Genomic DNA, 15770 nt, shown 5'->3' on the forward strand with positions numbered 1-15770 from the left:
GCATCCTCAACTCCCACTCCCATTGACTTCAATGGGAGTTAAGGGTGCTCAGCACCTCACAGGAGGTACACTGTAGGATAGATTATGTAATAGGTAAATATATTGGTTTTCCTTTATAATACTACCATTCCTTTTGTATTTTATTTCAACATGCAGGATACTTATGATAAAAACCTTTGTGACACATATCGAACCTGACACCAGTCATACAAGGACCTAACGTTCCTGGGCGCTTGCACAGCAACTCTGTGCTCCTTTTAAAATTACAAACTGAAACGCAAACATTTTTCTGCATGTTTTCTAACAAGGATCTTCTTGACTTCATCAAAAGGGTTCAGAGCTTTTTCTCTCAGTGAACTGGAATTCTCTGTAATTAAAAATATCAAATTATATTACTGTAAGTTTGGGATTTTTCTTTCCAGACTCAGCAGCTTGTTAATAGATTTGTTTGTGCCTCAGAGGTTTATATCCCTGAAGTGAAAGGAGATTAACTGATCAGCAATCAAAAATTGGTTGGATGCTAACAGCAAAAAAGTCTGAATTTATGTCTTTGTCAGTTTTGTGAGAAGAAAAAATATTGTATTTGGACAGAGCAAAACAAAAAAGACATCCAAACAGCTTGTGGAAAGTCAGAGTAAACTGTTCCCTTTGACATCACTGTGAATTTTGTGAGAGCAAGCACAGCAAATATGGGCCTGTTGACTGATGCTTTGCAGTTATGTTAAGAAAAGGAAAAATACCAGCTTCCCAAGAATTACCGGAAAAGATATGATAATCTTTGCAAGAATTAAAGTCAGGAATACTATTTTTAGCAATGCACTAACATCAACAAGTAACAGATATTTCAGTTAGCAAAATATAAAGTAAAGTAAATAAAATATATTTGATTATGTAACTGGAAAGTTAGGAAAAATACTAAAAATAAGATATGTCTGTCTGTGAAAAAAAGGAAACAATATAAATGAAACTGAAAACAAGTTGCATATAAAAGTGTCAAGCTATAAGCAAATAACAGAACCAGACAGTATCAAAATCAGACTATCGCTAGCTGCAAGGCATTCTCCAGATTGGGGTAACCTATGCCTTTCTGTTACGTTCTGAATAACAATTGCTTAATAAACTCAATCAAGCTGAGTTATCTTAGGTCTCTTTAATTATTAACTAAATTCAAACCCATAAAATATACTTCTTATTATCAATTCTTATCAATTGACTATTATTAGGTAACAGGTCTATAGAGTTTAGAATGGGGGCAAATACTATACCAGAGAGGTTCTTGAACTGGGGTCTGCAGAAATAGTTCATTGGTCTCCAGAATACCACTTGTGTCTTTAGCAAGCTCTGTTAAGAAAAATGTGAATTAATGCTTTAAACATATGACTCGCATAGTAGCATTTAAGCAAAGAAGGCTTCTGTGAACATCCTACAGTACAGTATATAGTAATAGGGGATAAAAATTCTTAGATTGTAACAAGATGGCATGCACATCACTACATGGAATACAGGAAATGCAGAACTAAATTTTTTCCCAAACCAAAGACATTAATGCACCATCTCCTTAGCATTATAATCATGACGTTTAGAAAAATCATTGAGTCCCATCTCCACATCAGTGCCAGGTTTGGAATTGACTGAAATCAGACAGAACAGCACCCCTGACTCAATAAAAAGAAACTTTCAACATATACACTTTTGCTCACTCTCTCTTCATATTAATACTGTATCCATATCTGTATGCAACTAAAATGGAAATAACTAAATTTATGAAAAAATTTATACTATTAAACCAAACCAGATTGAGCCCCACTTTGCGCCAAGGCTGCATGTCTATTTTAGGAGGTTTGTCCAGTATTATTGAAACAATTTAGTTATTCCAGTTAAAACATTCTCAGATAGACCAGGCCTAAGTTATCAGCTCAGATTCTTTCAGCAGCAGGCTGGGAATAAGTAAGCCTAAGGGAATTGTAACTGGGTATAAGGGAGTCTAACTTCACTGCCTTACATATGTAACCCTTCTGCCCATCAGAGTTGGCAGCAACAAGGGCTCGGTTCAGTATGTAGGGGTTCCATTCCAATAACACAATGCAAAACCGGCTCGAGCCCCTACCCAGTGACCTGGGACAAATATACACCACCCCTGCTGGGCGCCTCTAAGAGGCAATACTTCCCCTCTTGCAAGCACAGAATCTGAGTGTAGCAAAAGCCTTTTAATAACAGAGAGAAACAATGTGGCATTATGTTGGGGAAACACCACCAACAGGATTCATAACACAACCTATGAACCAAAACCCACCCCAAGTAAATTGGGCCGTGTCCTTTCCCTTTGGTTCTTGAGTCCAGCAACCCAAAAGTCACCCAAAGTCCCAAAAGTCCAACAACCCAAAAGTCTCTGTCCCTGGTCAGTGCAGCCCCAGAGTTCGAAAGTTTATCTGCAGAGTTTTACCTCCCAACCTGGGTGGAAATGGCGGGGGGGGGGGAGGTTAAGGGGCACCTTACTTGGTCTGAAGCCGACTGCCCAACCTGTCCGTGGAGCTCCTCTCCGCTCTGCTCCACCAGCCACCCCACAAATTGCTCTGCAATACATCTTCAGCCCCCCCGCTACTTAACACAACACTCAGCAATTTCAGCTCTTAGTAATTTTAGCTCTTTAGTGATTTCAGCTTGTAGTAGGGGAGCCTCAGTGCTGGTACACCATTGGCCCAAAGTGAATTCAGCTCAGTAGCCTGCAACTAGACTCGTAGTGAAATCAAAACTAGCTCTGACATTCCACCAGGGAGAGAGGAGAAGGTGCAATTGGCATGTAAAGCCCTCATCAAGGACCCATACCACCAAGTATTACCTTTCCCCAGCCTCTCTCAATTCACTGGGTTTTGGAACCCATGACCCTTGCCTAGCGAGTGCTGCTTAGTTGATGGTGAATCCCTCCATCATTAAAAAAAGGCCAAGTACAGTTCCACTGTCCTTGATTCACATAATCAGGATAATAACAATTTATTCTTCCTGCCCCAATAACAGAGAAACTGGGGCTCCTTCAGCAGCCAAAGTGACCATCTAGGCAGGGGGGTGTGCCTATGCAAATGAGATCAGCCCCTGAAGTTCTTTTCCATAACCCACAATTTGCCACCAGATGTCAGGATAGAGCTCATCCTAACTCTGCTTACACATTTAATAATTTTATTAAGATGATGTTGAAGTAAAAAGAAAACGGTACAGAGTTTAAGCATAGAAGTTTCTGGTTATCAGGGAATAAGGTACAGATTATCGAGGGGTGCGAAATTCGGTTTAGGAACAGGTGGTGTAAGGAATACATAATCTGCAATCTCCCCAATTGGGGATAAAAGTTTAACGGGTCAAAGTACAGACATTGAAATATGGGGGTATGTTGTTCATATAATGGCTATGTTCAGGTGTGGAGTATAATGAGTGGATACGATGATGAGGATGGATTTACCCTCATTTGGTGGGATTTAATGTTCAGTGAGTTTATGGGTCCAGTTCATATGGTCCAATGGAAAAAGTCTCTCAGTCCCTTTCCCATAGTTGATGCATGATATTGTACTGGCTCACACCTCCTGGTACTGTCGGTGGCCGGTGATGTGTTCGATGTAGATGTCCCTGGACCATTGGATGGTGTCTGAGACCATGAGGCACTGCATGAGCTGTGCATAGCGTCGACCGATCCCACAGGTCCACAGCACATGCTCATTGCAGGGGTCCCAAGCACCCAGGGCTCAGACGATCAGGGCATCCATCTGCACCTTGTAGCCCTTTGCTCTCAGGGTGTTGGCCAGGGGGGCATATTTTTCCAGCTTACGAGCTCGGGCTTCGCGGAAGGCTGGGGTCCTGTGCTCAAAGGAGACTATGACGTCAACGAGGATAATCTTTTTCTGGGCCTTGTCGGTGACTACCACGTCAGGTCACAACTGGCTGTCAGTCCTGGGGATGGTGCAGTTCACGGTGACCTCCCCCAGGCGCGGTGCGATGGCTTTCACCAGGCGGTTCTGGATGGCGTTGTGGCGCAGCTGCCAGGCTCAGGAGTGGGGCTTGCAACTGCACAGGACGTGGGGCAGGGTCTCGTTGGAGTAGCCGCACTTCCTGCAATGCTTGTCTCGGTTCCTGTGGCCGACGGCTCCATTGAGCGGGATGCAGTTGAGCCGCGCATGGTGGATAAACCGCCAGTCAGTGAAACAGGTGAAGCCACCCCCGGCAAGGAAGTGGTTGCTCGCATCCCACTTGCTGGTCAGTTCAAAGGGTTTACCCTGGTCCAGTTTACGCTTCAGGGTTTCCATGTACAGTGAGTGGATGGCTGCCTTCAGGGTCCTCTCCAGCATGGCCCTGGCACTTGGGGTGACGATGGTGTTGTCGTCGGACCTGATCTGCAGCACCAGGACTCCCAGCTTCTGGCGCTCCTTGCACCACTCCCTGCGGCAGCCGATGTGCTTCCCCAGGCGACGCGTGGCATTGCAAGTGCGGGAATTACCTCTGAATTTGGCCTTTGAAGTCCGTATTCCCATAAGCAGCTGACAACACTGCATTGTAGGATTGAAAGCAATAAAGGCCCTGATACATCACCAGGCAATGCCATTTTTATGTTGGCATAGCAGCACCACTGATTTCAATGGAATCACAATGTCGTAAAACTAGTAACAGAGTGGTGACGTGTGTGCATGTGTATATATGTGAAAATATAGATATATAGACACATATATTTACATGTATCTATTTATCTGACATACATGGATACCTACAGAAGTGGTGGAGATACCCACATGAAAAATTATGGAATTTTGTGATAAATTGCATTTTTGTACACCTTTGAAACTTTTGCCTGCATTTGTTCACTAATCTATTTCAGCCATTCTAACCTTCTAAACTTCTGAGAAGCTTCAAAATATCACCAAAAAACTCCAGAACAGCCTGTCACAAATATTTGTATTTCCCAACTGCTTATCCCGTTAAACTGGGAAATAGTCAACTCTGGACTATTAACATATTCAAGGTCTTATACTGTATTTTGTGACCCATTAGGGCTAGAAATAGGAGCTTTATATTATTGGAAAGCTAGGAATCCCACTGACATAGAGCCATTGTTTCTAGCCCTAGCTGGTCTTGAAATACTAGATATTTAAACTGTGACATTTTAAGTACGAAAAAAGCAATTTTAGATAATTTTTAGATGTTTCTAAAATTCATTAGAATTACAGCTATAACTTTCTTTTTCTTGAAAGCCCATACAGCCTATATGGTCAGTCCCCTGTACAGATGGAGAGATAAGAAATCTGGTAGCAATAAACTTTTAAAATACTTTTTAAAAATAATTTAAAAAACAGTTTTTTTCCCCTGTAAAATATGTAACATATATGGAGACACTGATGGTGGGGGTTGGCCTGAATCTTTTACTGGCACATCTATGGGGCAATTTTCTACACAACTCAGCCATGGCTTTCCCATTTGTGAACAATGAGACTCTTTCATACTCATGTCAATAAAACCATACTATCATGTGTCAAGGTTCCTTCCCCACTCTGAACTCTAGGGTACAGATGTGGGGACCTGCATGAAAATCTCCTAAGCTTACTTTTACTAGCTTAGGTTAAAACTTCCCCAAGGTACAAACTATTTTACCCTTTGCCCTTGGACTTCCACTGCCACCACCAAACGTTTATCCGGGTTTATTTTATTAGGAAAGAGCCCGTTTGGAAACGTGTTTCCCCCCAAAAGCCTCCCAACCCTTGTACCCCACTTCCTTGGGAAGGTTTGGTAATAATCCTCACCAATTTGCATAGGTGACCACAGACCCAAACTCTTGGATCTTAAGAACAATGAAAGAAAGCATTCAGTTCTTGAAAAGAAGAATTTTAATGGAAGTAACAATAAAAAGAATTACCTCTGTAAAATCAGGATGGTAAATACCTTACAGGGTAGTTAGATTCAAAACATAGAGAATCCCTCTAGGCAAAACCTTAAGTTACCAAAAGACACACAGACAGGAATATCCATTCTATTCAAGCACAGCTTATTTTCTCAGCCATTTAAAGAAACCATAATCTAACGCATATCTAGCTAGATTACTTACTAAGTTCTAAGACTCCATTCCTGTTCTGTCCCCGGCAAAAGCATCACACAAACAGACAGAGAGAGATTTGTTTTCTCCCTCCCCCCAGCTTTTGAAAGTATCTTGTCTCCTCTGTGGTCATTTTGGTCAGGTGCCAGCGAGGTTATCCTAGCTTCTTAACCCTTTACAGGTGAAAGGATTTTTCCTCTGGCCAGGAGGGATTTTAAAGGTGTTTACCCTTCCCTTTATATTTATGACATCATGCATTCTCTATCAGTCATTGTGTGAGTGTATAAATATGGACAGATAGATATACAGATGGACAGACATGTATTTGTGTGTATGTGCATATATAATATATATAAGGCCCTTTGTTTTCAGATTTTACTGATTTTTACCTAAAATTTCCTGGGTTTTACAAAAGCTATCATTTGGGTTTTTTTAATCTATTTTCACCTAATTTTGGACTACTTAAGTACCTGAAAATACTGATTATGTGAAGCAAATCCAATCCATAACATGAGGTAGATGTGTTTTTAAATTAGTCCAAGTGTTAGTAAGTAGTTAGTCCAAGTGTTAGTAAATTAGTCCAAGTGTATCTGCAAGGCTGTTTGTTAAAGTAAGTCAATGCATTGGAAGATACACACATGTTCATGGATGTCAGTATGTGTATGTCAGTATTTGAGCCCTAAAAAAGGAAATGTGCAGAACTCCCTGGATCAGATTTCCCATTCCGGAAGGAGCAATGGTGTCTTGGTAACCTGTTGCTTTTTTTGGTCCTTCCATCCCCCAATATTAACCCCACTATTTACCCAGAAAACTGTGAAGTTAATGTTTGCACTGATTTTCATCCATTTTTAAAGTTTGTAATAAGCCCAATAAATTTCCAGGAAATTGTAAACAAAATAAAAAACTGGAAAAGAGGGGCCTTCCCTTGCATGTAAAATAAGATATTTCTGATGTATTATAATTGCTTCTTTACTGGCAATTGTAATTACTAGGAGAAATTTTCAGAGCATCTAAGCTCTCGACAGCTCCCTTTGTCCTCAATGGCAGCTGCTAAGTGCTGAATACTTTTAAGAAATTTAGCTACTTCATTGTGTGTCGAAATGGGAACTAAGCTCTTTTGAAAATATAACTCATTATTTGTCTGGCACCATTAGTGTGCATGGAATTTTACAGACACAGGGTGAAATTCTGGCCCCATTGAAGTCAATGGTAAAACTCCAGTTGACTTCAGTGAGAACAAGAGTTCACCCAAACTCCATGCGCTCAGAAGTTTTTAATAAAAATGAAATGTATAACATCTGTTTTTTAGACTGTACACTCTGCAGGGCAGGAAAGTTGGCACTTAATGATAACTAACTAATAATAAAATGAGAACTCTTAACAGCCCTATTGTCTGATGCAGAAATCCTCCCCACAAAAAAGAAGAAAAGACATTTTGGGGGACAGGAGAGGGAGGAGGAGTGCTATTTAAAACAAATTTTATGCAAATATTTTTATTTCAACGGACTTGTTTGTAGCTCTGCTTATAGGTAAAGAAACAAACCAAACCAAACCCCAAATTAAAAAAAACAAGCTAAAAGCAACCCACAATCTGGACTATATTGGAAAGGAAATAAATAGAGGTTACTTGCATTTTGGTAGCTTTTGCTATTAATTTACACAAAGTGCTTAAAATATTCAAGTTAGTATGTCAAATAGAAATAAACAATGGTGCTATTGTATTACCTATATATACACACACACGCACAACAACATATATACATGTGTTGCTCTGTGTGTGTGTGTGTGTATATATATATATATAAACAGCAGATGTTCCTGTTGTTTCTGAGTTCTTACCCCATTGCTGCATGTTATACTTACCAAAGCACTAATATAAGGCAGCATACTGCATTTTCATTATACAAGATTCAGTTTGATACAACATATTCCATATAATTTGACTCAGTATTAGCAAATATGACATTTTCTGTCAGCTATATTTGTATTATAGACTCTTCATTAAACTCTTTATAAAACTTATCCATGATAGGCTATAGTATGTATATCATCAAATTGGCTTAATCCAAATGATGAGATATGACTCATTATTCTCATCTAAAAATTACTTGCCTTTTGAAAGTTCAGGAAGCTGTTCTTAGTTATATACTGTAGAATGTCGTGGTGAGGCAGAAATAAAAATACTATACCAAATAATGCCACAATCAGCAAAGTACGTGTGTCCTATACGTGCAAAAGATTTTCCAATTTTTTCCATCCCAATAAATGAAATGTAACTGAATGCTTTCTTTTTAAAAGCAGATTTGGCCTCCTCTTTTATCCATGCACTCTGAGTGGTATACTTAAAATAGAGGCAGTTGTACTTGGTGGTTTTATGAATATAAAGATTAATGAATTTGTATAATTTGGGCATGCAAAGCATTTTTATCAGGAACATTCTATTCAGAGTAAGCAACAAACCGTATATAAGGGTTGTGTCAAAGTTTACTGAATAGGGCCCTTGGTAGCTAATGTAACGTTTCTCCAACAAATCAAAGGTATTGTTCTATGCTCACATGAATATACAGTAGCCATTACCTTAAATTTAAAACTCACTATGAGCAGCAAACACACTGTAGGGATATGAAGGCCATATTGTATCAGTGGAGTCTGCAGAGATTTTCCTCATATGGCTTTGCCTTGTTGAAATATATGTTCCAGTTGAAAGCTAAAGGGATTACTTTTGAATAGTCATCACAAAGGTTGATTATATTCGTATATCATTTAGCTGGACCCTGCAGGCTATTATTCCATTAGCTATGCTGGCCCCGCACTGTCAAAAAGTTGATCATACAATGTAAAAATGCAATACATTCTCTTAAGCTATATGAAGTGACTGTGACCATACAGCAGTCTGATAAGAGTAGTGTACCCTTATACTGAAGGTAAAGGGTATTTAAAATAAATACCTGAAAAATGGAGGATAACTTGTCATGCTTGAAATAAACACATAATTCTGTTTACCATTTTCAATTGGTGCTATGTAATTTTTATTACGTTAATCATACCAGAGAAACAATATACAGTTATGAAAATGGTTGAAGTGTATTGTTTTTAATCTTAAAAAAACATATAGCTGACTGGAGGAGTTGTACCATAAATCAGCTGGTTTTGATATAAATATTTGCCCAAAATTGCATTTTTAGTGAAAAATGTTTGCTGATTAGGGTCTCTTTCTCTCTCTTTCATACACACACATACACGCTTTCACTGCTTAATAGAAAGGAGATTTTTATCTGCAGAGTTTCCATTTTGTGAATGCTTTAATTTTATTTTACACTAAAACCTGAACATCACATGAAACTGAAAGCATCTTACTGTTCTGCCATGCACTGTAAGCATGGAGTGTCTCTAGATGCTAACATAGGCAAATGCTTCCATGGGGGAAACAATACAAATGAGCCAGGTTAGTGAATCATAGTATTTATTAATCGTAGGTATTTTTAAGAGCCACATACGATAGAGATGAATTCTGAACATCAGAGATATTATGTGGTAGGGTGAGCAAGGGGATGGGAATTTACCCAGCTGCATTTTAGAATAAGTTTGTGGCTGAATATTTACTTTAATACAGTCAATTGTAGACCTGCCTGCACATATTTCAGGCTTGGTGAGCAGGCAGAAAAAGAGAAATATCGGAGTCAGCTCAGTTAACTTAGTTTCAGATCCTCCTAGGCCAATTTGTCAAACGTAAAAATAAATAAATAAATAAATACAAGACCCTTAGGGATTCCGGCCTAGTTAGGAAGGAGACACCTCTACTTTCATTAGACAAAGTTGTTTAATTTAGATTGTAAAAATGCTTCATTTGGTTCTCTTTTGAGATTATGTATTATACGGGGCAATGAATGAGTCTTTATGAGCACCGATGGGAGCCCTAAACAAATTAGGGCAGGTATACTGAACAGGTAGGTTTATTTGATTAAAGGCTTAATAGTTTGGGGCAGGTTTATGAATTGGAAGCAGAACTTACTTTATGTTCTGCTAAATGTAGACACTCTTGGGACCACGAAAACTGTAAGGAAAGCACAATTTTTTTTTATTAGGATGGGAAGGCCTAATGGGGTACAAATTTGTCCCTACTTGATAACTTCCTTTCCTCGCTTATGCATATATCCAACAGCAATCAGACAAGTTTCTCTCTTTCATGGTTGGGGCAGACATCAGACTTTTGGGCAACCTTGAAATCTTTCCAGTCCTGTAATCATCCTGAAAACTACACGTAAGTGTAGCATATAGTGAGATAACACCTTCACAAAAGCCACCTGTTGAATACTCAACTCTGAATGGGCTCATCCTTAATATAGGTTGGATTGTACAGATAGCCAAAAAAAGGAAATTGTCAGGTAAGAACAAAAGAGAAAGGATAGGAGGACTGTCACTAGTGATCTGTGCAAACATAAATGAATGTTAGTGACATAAACAAGCATTGGTCCTCAAAAACACTGATAGCTTTCTAGAAGGTCCTCCTCCTGGGGGAATTGGTCCTTCCATAAAAAAAGATGCGGACAGTTGACTGTTATTATCCTAATCTTCAACCTCCTGACACTTCACCCAAATTATTCTCCTAAAATTTGAATACAGCATCTTATCTGTGGCTAGAGTCCACTCCACTCCCCTCCCCTCCCCAAGTTTGGGAGAAGTCAAGAAAGGAATTTTTCAGATGTGATGCTTTGAAAATGTCCCATTCTTTCATTATTTCAACATTTTCCAGCTGCACAAAGCAGTTTGAAAGTCAGCTAAACCAGCTGGTTGGGGACTCCCCATTGTGTAAGGGAATCCCAGGAGGCAAAGAGCTGGCTTATTTTCACCCCCCTTCAACGCTGATGAAAGGGGTGCGTCAGAGTAAGGGAGCATGGCTGGAGTGCTCTTATGCTCCCTAGATGGCAAAACAGTCCCTTAGGGGGCTGTTACTAGCCAGCACAACTTAAAACAGACCTGAGGTTGCTCTAAATTCCAGTGGAAGCCAAACTGGCTCCTGGCTGGCCCCAGGATTTGGGTGAGGGGGTCAAAAAGGTGGCATAAACCACTTTTTCTCCCTCTCTGAGGACAGCTTGGCCACAGCTGAAGATTTAGCCCAAATCAGAAAGATGCTTTAAAAAAACATTTTTTAAAATAACTTTGCTCAAAGAGATGTCTTAATAATTCTGAAGAGCTTTCTCTTCAAATTTTGAAGATACTTACATTTGTTTTCACATGAATACAAAAGTATAGATGGCATATACAGATTTTTTACAAATGCATTAATTATGTGTGCATATTTTATGTATGTAATGCATATTTTAAGAAATGTGAATAAAACATACCCATCCCATGAAGAGGCAGAGAAACCATGAGAACTCCAAGAGTTTAGACAATACAATTATCATAGCTAGTGTGGCAAGCATATTCTTGATGAATTCCTATGCAAAAAAACTGTTAACTTATAATTACTATGTATACTGCAAAACAAAACAATACACCTCACATCACCAGTACATAAATAAACTATAACAACATGGAAATCTCAAGCTAAGGTTAGAAATGCAATTCTAGCACTACCATAGCAACTAATTCACACCAATTCCAATAAATAGAAAAAGTCTTGTTCACTGTCCCCAAAATCACCTTAACTCTGGTCCTGTAACAAAACACTCCAAGCTACTGCTAATTGTAAACCAACTTTATGCATTTAATATGCAACTGTGTTTCACAGCTGTGCATGACACCTTTTAATACCTTAGTCTTAACTCAAATAAATATTGTACTGAGTCTGGGCTTTTATACAATTATAACAATTAAAGAAAAACCGATAGAGGAACAATTCAAAATTACATTAACATCTTACAATCACCATCTTTTCCTATGGAGCAAAATAATTAGAGATATATCATTAGACGCAACAAAGATTTTAAAAAATCACTAATGATTTCTGGGGTCAATTTTTGGGTGCCCAATGTGAGATGTCTTCAAGGTCTCTGATTATCAGCAAGTGCTGAGTACCCATGTTCTGAAAATTGGGGCCTCTCTGGGGTGTCTCAAGATGACGAAGATCGCATTAGTCATTACTAAATCTTTTAACATTTGCTGTTGCTGAATTGTACTTTGTAGTGATAGATCGTCCTGCTTCAACATAAATGTCCTTTATTTGAGCTTTCTTTTGCTTTTTAATCTAGTGCTCTGTGCAGTCCAATGAGAGTTTCCTATTCTGGAAAAATTATTCTATCGTTGTTTTCTAAAATGTGGCTCTGTAGTTTGCTAGCCTCTAAAGGCCGGCCTACTCTTCTATACAATTATATGTACTTATGCCTTTCAGGATCTTCAGTGACTACTTTGCCCAGTGGCTTCCAAACTGTTTGCCATCTGGGTATTTGGAGGACACTGTAAATTAGTGTTCTGCCTGGGAATTTGTCTTCCAAGATCTTAGCCAAAGGTATCTTCTGGGAACAGAAAACAAAGCCAGTGAAGCAAAGAAGAATTTAGCAATGCATCTGCTACAAAACAGGATGCCAGGGAGATTTTTTTTGTAAGCTTTATATCTTTGAAGGAGTCTTACCATGAATGCATCAATTCAGGCTAAGAAGGTATGGAAGAAGCGGATAGAAGACGATGCTATCAAAGGAGAGGCAGAATCCCTACAATTGAACTTTATAGAAGAATCCATTTTCCTGTATCTGAGTTCTTTGCAGGCAAGAAAGTTATCCTCTGCAGTGACCCACCTTTTCCTCTAAGATTCATGCATAGATTTCCCTACTCCTCTGTAGAAGATGGACTTACCTCCTTCAGAGCACTGGGGAACTGGGCAGCTACTAGTTGTAGAAGTCTTGACAGCAGGGAACAAATAGAACTGTGCTGCCAGGAACCTGAAGGGGAGTACAGGAGAACCTGCCTCAACTCTCCCAATGATGACAGCCTTCATTGCCTATTTCTTACATTTTCAAACAAGCACCTAGATTCACAGATTTCAAGGCCAGAAGGGAGCATTTTGATCATCTAGTCTGACCTCTTGTATAACACAGGCCTTAGAACTTTCCCCCAAATTATCCCTAAAACACATCTTTTAGAAAAACATGCAATCTTGATTTAAAAATTGCCAGTGGTAGTACAGGAGAACCCACCACAACCTTGGTAAATTGTTCCAATGGTTAATTACTCTCATTGCTAAAAATATATGCCTTATTTCCAGTCTGGACTTGTCTAGCTTCAACTTCCAGCCATTGGATCATGTTATACCTTTCTCTGTTAGATTGATGAGCCTGTTATTAAATATTTGTTCCCCGTGTAGCCACTTACAGACTGTAATCAAATCATCCCTTAATTTTCTCTTTGTTAAGCTAAACAGATTGAGTTGTTTCTTCCATGCTGTCCCTTATGTATCAGTGGAGCTCTCTGTAAACATCTGCAAGCTATCTCATTATCTTCCTTCAAATCCCTCCTTAAAACTCTCCTTTGCCTTAAAGCCTACAAAACACTTAACAACAGTTAGGCAGCTAGTGTACTGAGACCACTGCTTATCAGGCACACCAGTATTGTCTCATTGTTTCCTTGTGCTCCCTCTGTCTCCATCTATCTGTTATCTCTTGTCTTACACTTAGATTGTAAATTTCATGTGCCAGAGACTGTCATTTTGTTCTGTCTCTGTACAGTGCCTAGCACAATAGGGTCTTGGTCTATGACTTGGGGTCCTAGGTTCGATGGCAATACACACACACACATAAATAATAATGATAAATGCTGGAGACCAAGAACCATGTTTGTGGGCAGGCCCTGCATCCTCCGCCACCCAGACAGACCAGTAGGTAAGAAACCTCTGCATGGTGAACTTTGTGGGGATTTCCACCTGAAAGATTCCCTGGCTGATTTTCCCACCAGACAGTGAGATTAGACCCAATGCTCTTAATTAGACCTGACATTGCAGCATCTACTTTTAAAAAGATAGGCAAGTCCTTAGTTTAGTCTAATGGTACAGCACAGAATGTTTGGGTTTGTCTATCTAGACTTTGGGATTTAATGGGTCTGTTCTTCTAGATCAGGGTGGAGGTACATTGGTGGGACAGTGTGAGAAAGCTTACATTGTCACAGCCCATTTTTAACTCTTTCTGTGGATAAAGAGAGGACTCCAGCCTTCTGACCAGTCAATCTAGATCTTTTTATGAGAAACAGAGTCACATGAAAAAGAGTACACTGAAAAATGGAAATGGATGCTCTGTTTATTAGCAGTCAGCGTGTGGTTTGTGAGCTACTGTAGAAAGTTACAGTACTATAGAGATTTTTAAGAACATGTAAGCAAACAATAGAATTTAAAAATAAACGCTTTGCCAAAAATGTCCTTTGCTGGTGTAAAATAGTGCAGCTGTACTGAAATCAATGGAATTATATCAAATGAGGATCTGGCCCTCCATATGTTAAATTGTATCAAAAGAATTATTAGCTATTTAAAATGTATTACTCTAACAATTAACATTTTCTTTGGATTATGCCATACAAATTACATTGTTGGCGCTAGAAACGTCCAGCAGGTGAATAAATATATTTATTTAATTTAAAAGCAATGCCCACCCCTCACCACCTGTCCCATACTATAGTGAGGACAGCAGTATAGGAACTCATACAGAACACTCTGAGTGTGACAGAGGTCTGATCAGCCTGGCTGAGGAAAGAAAACCCCTGCGGTCCTGAGAGGAAGGGACTGTCTGCACTGGGGCCTTCCTCCCAGCCAGAAGTCGAACAAAAAGTGTACCTGGGTGGACAGGAAATTAGTGGGAGGAGGAGAGACTTCTCCAGCTCTACTTACTACCAGTGACTAGTGGAGGCAGGAGGGGCCTCTTGCCTGACTTGACTTGATTGCCTCCCTTTGGTGTATGTGAAACCTTCAGGGCACGCAGCAGCCATTCTGCTGCAGGTGCTGTCCCAGCCTCCCTGTCCTATATTAGTTTGAACTTTATTTCCAAAAAACTGTACATCTGACCAGGTCACCAGTTTTGGGGATCAGGAAGGGATTTCTCCCTTGGGGGCAATACTGGCAAAGCGTATCAGGGCAAGATTGACAGGATTTCTGGTGAGTTTTTTCACCTTCCTTGCAGTATCCTAGAGGCCTGGTTTTAGGTTAATAAAGAGTAAGGACAGGAGTTGTGAGTGAGTTTGTAATTTCCTTGCAACTTGAACCAGTGAGGGCAAGAACCTTACAGGGGCCAATTCTCAGAGGTAAAAATGAGACCCAGGAGATAATTCACAAACTTTCTTTGCCCGAGTTTGCTTGAAGAAGGAAGGAAGACCTTAAGTCTTGAAGACCAAAGTACTCCTCTTGTGTACCCTCCCTCCTTTCAGGGAGAGGGCTAGTGGATTCAGAGGTGGGTTGAACTCTAGGGATTAGTTGAAGGGGGCCAACTCTGAATATTTGTTATGTGCTATTCAGCGAACACAGGACTCAAATAAATGCATGGTGTTTTTTTGGGGGGGGGTTGGAATAACCCTCTTTGAAGTTAATATAGTTGCATTTTGAACTGGGCAAGGACTGGAGTTTCCGGCCCTTGAAAATTTTCTCATTTCTGGAAAAAAAAAAAAAGAATTTAGATTCAGAACAACAAGCTGTAAATGCAAAATTTCCTGTGGAATGTAAACTTTAAAAAATCCTGCTTCTACCTCCTCTGTCTCCCAGGTAAGCTGCTGAGGAGCCTAGGATTCCAGG

The 15770-nt window shown here is 39.6% G+C and overlaps 1 protein-coding gene across 3 annotated transcripts in view; it reads right to left on the reverse strand.

Moving 5' to 3' along the window:
* Positions 1-287: 287 nt before the first annotated feature.
* Positions 288-15770, reverse strand: part of TTC29 (tetratricopeptide repeat domain 29) — a 359180-nt gene continuing 343697 nt past the window's right edge. For all 3 annotated transcript variants that reach the window (XM_073341296.1, XM_073341297.1, XM_073341298.1), the window contains 2 exons: positions 1266-1341; positions 288-367 (listed from right to left, as the gene is read on the reverse strand). In XM_073341296.1, coding sequence (XP_073197397.1) covers position 367; positions 1266-1341 — 77 coding nt within the window. In that variant the 3' untranslated portion in view covers positions 288-366. The remainder of the gene's footprint in view (positions 368-1265; positions 1342-15770) is intronic.

Source organism: Lepidochelys kempii, chromosome 4 (genome assembly GCF_965140265.1).
Source record: "Lepidochelys kempii isolate rLepKem1 chromosome 4, rLepKem1.hap2, whole genome shotgun sequence".
In the NCBI taxonomy this organism is placed as follows: Eukaryota; Metazoa; Chordata; order Testudines; family Cheloniidae; genus Lepidochelys; species Lepidochelys kempii.